The 1,135-nt window shown below is 70.5% G+C and overlaps 1 protein-coding gene across 1 annotated transcript in view; it reads left to right on the top strand.

The window, feature by feature from the left end:
* LOC112957870 (collagen alpha-3(V) chain-like) overlaps positions 1–1,135 on the top strand; it is a 14,591-nt gene that overhangs the window by 1,514 nt on the left and 11,942 nt on the right. Inside the window, exons 4-8 of the mRNA XM_026051630.1 lie at positions 277–330; positions 414–467; positions 540–593; positions 666–773; positions 841–930. Coding sequence (XP_025907415.1) covers positions 277–330; positions 414–467; positions 540–593; positions 666–773; positions 841–930 — 360 coding nt within the window. The remainder of the gene's footprint in view (positions 1–276; positions 331–413; positions 468–539; positions 594–665; positions 774–840; positions 931–1,135) is intronic.

The following is a 1,135-nucleotide window of genomic DNA, read 5'->3' as shown; positions in this document are numbered from 1 at the left end:
CTGGGATGAGGGGCTGGGATGCAGGATGCAGGATTAGGGCCCAGGATGTGGGATGAGGGGCCAGGATGCAGGATACAGGGATGCTGGGATGAGGGCCCAGGATGCAGGATGCAGGATACTGGGATGAGGAGCCAGGATGCAGGATGAGAGCCCAGGATGCAGGATGAGGGGCCAGGATGCGGGATGCAGGATGAGAGCCCAGGATGCAGGACGCCGGGATTTGGGACCATTCCCTGGTCCAAGCTGTCCCCCATGGGCTCTTCCCTCTCTCCACAGGGTCCCCAGGGTCCGCAGGGTCCCAGCGGATTCCCGGGCACCAAAGGGCCGCCCGTAAGTAGYGCCAGGGAGCCGAGGGCAGCGATTCCGGCCGCCGGGATGCGCTGGGATCCGCTCATCCCGTCCCATCACCGCAGGGTCCCGCTGGGAAGGACGGCTTGCCGGGACACCCGGGCCAGCGCGGAGAGCCGGTGAGTGCCGGCTTTTCCCTTCGGATCCCGTGGACTCCCTGCGCTTCCGGGCCTCACCCTGCTCCTCYGCAGGGATTCCACGGGAAAACGGGAGTGCCGGGGCCTGCTGGCGTGGTGGGACCGCAGGTGAGCGCCTGGAATTCCATGGAGAGGGGACGGGACGGGAACAGCGCCGCTGCATCCGCTCTCTGCTCCCAGGGCAAGTCCGGAGAGACGGGACCCGTGGGAGAGCGGGGGCACCCGGGGCCCCCCGGCCCCCCGGGGGAGCAGGGGCTGCCCGGAGCCTCCGGYCGGGAAGGAGCCAAGGTGGGAGCAGCGCCGGGAGCGGCGGCCGGCGCCGGCTCCGGAGCTTCCCGCTGCCTTCTCCGTGCAGGGGGATCCCGGGCCTGCCGGCGTTCCCGGCAAGGATGGTCCCGCCGGCACGCGCGGCTTTCCTGGAGCGCGGGGCGCCCCGGGAGAGACGGTGAGCGGAGCGGTGGGATGTGACTGGAGCAGCGGGATGCAGGCAGTGCAGCGGGATGCGGCCCGTGCAGGGGGATGCAGCTGGTGCAGCGGGATGCAGCTGGTGCAGCAGGATGCGGTTGGAGCAGCGGGATGCGGTCGGAGCAGCGGGATGCAGCTGGTGCAGCGGGATGCGGTTGGAGCAGCGGGATGCGGCTGGTGCAGCG

This window comes from Nothoprocta perdicaria, unplaced genomic scaffold (genome assembly GCF_003342845.1).
Source record: "Nothoprocta perdicaria isolate Ctin4 unplaced genomic scaffold, notPer1 scaffold_771, whole genome shotgun sequence".
Classification (NCBI taxonomy): Eukaryota; Metazoa; Chordata; class Aves; order Tinamiformes; family Tinamidae; genus Nothoprocta; species Nothoprocta perdicaria.
Note: the sequence above shows the minus strand (reverse complement) of the source record. Positions and strands in the feature narration are given on the sequence as shown.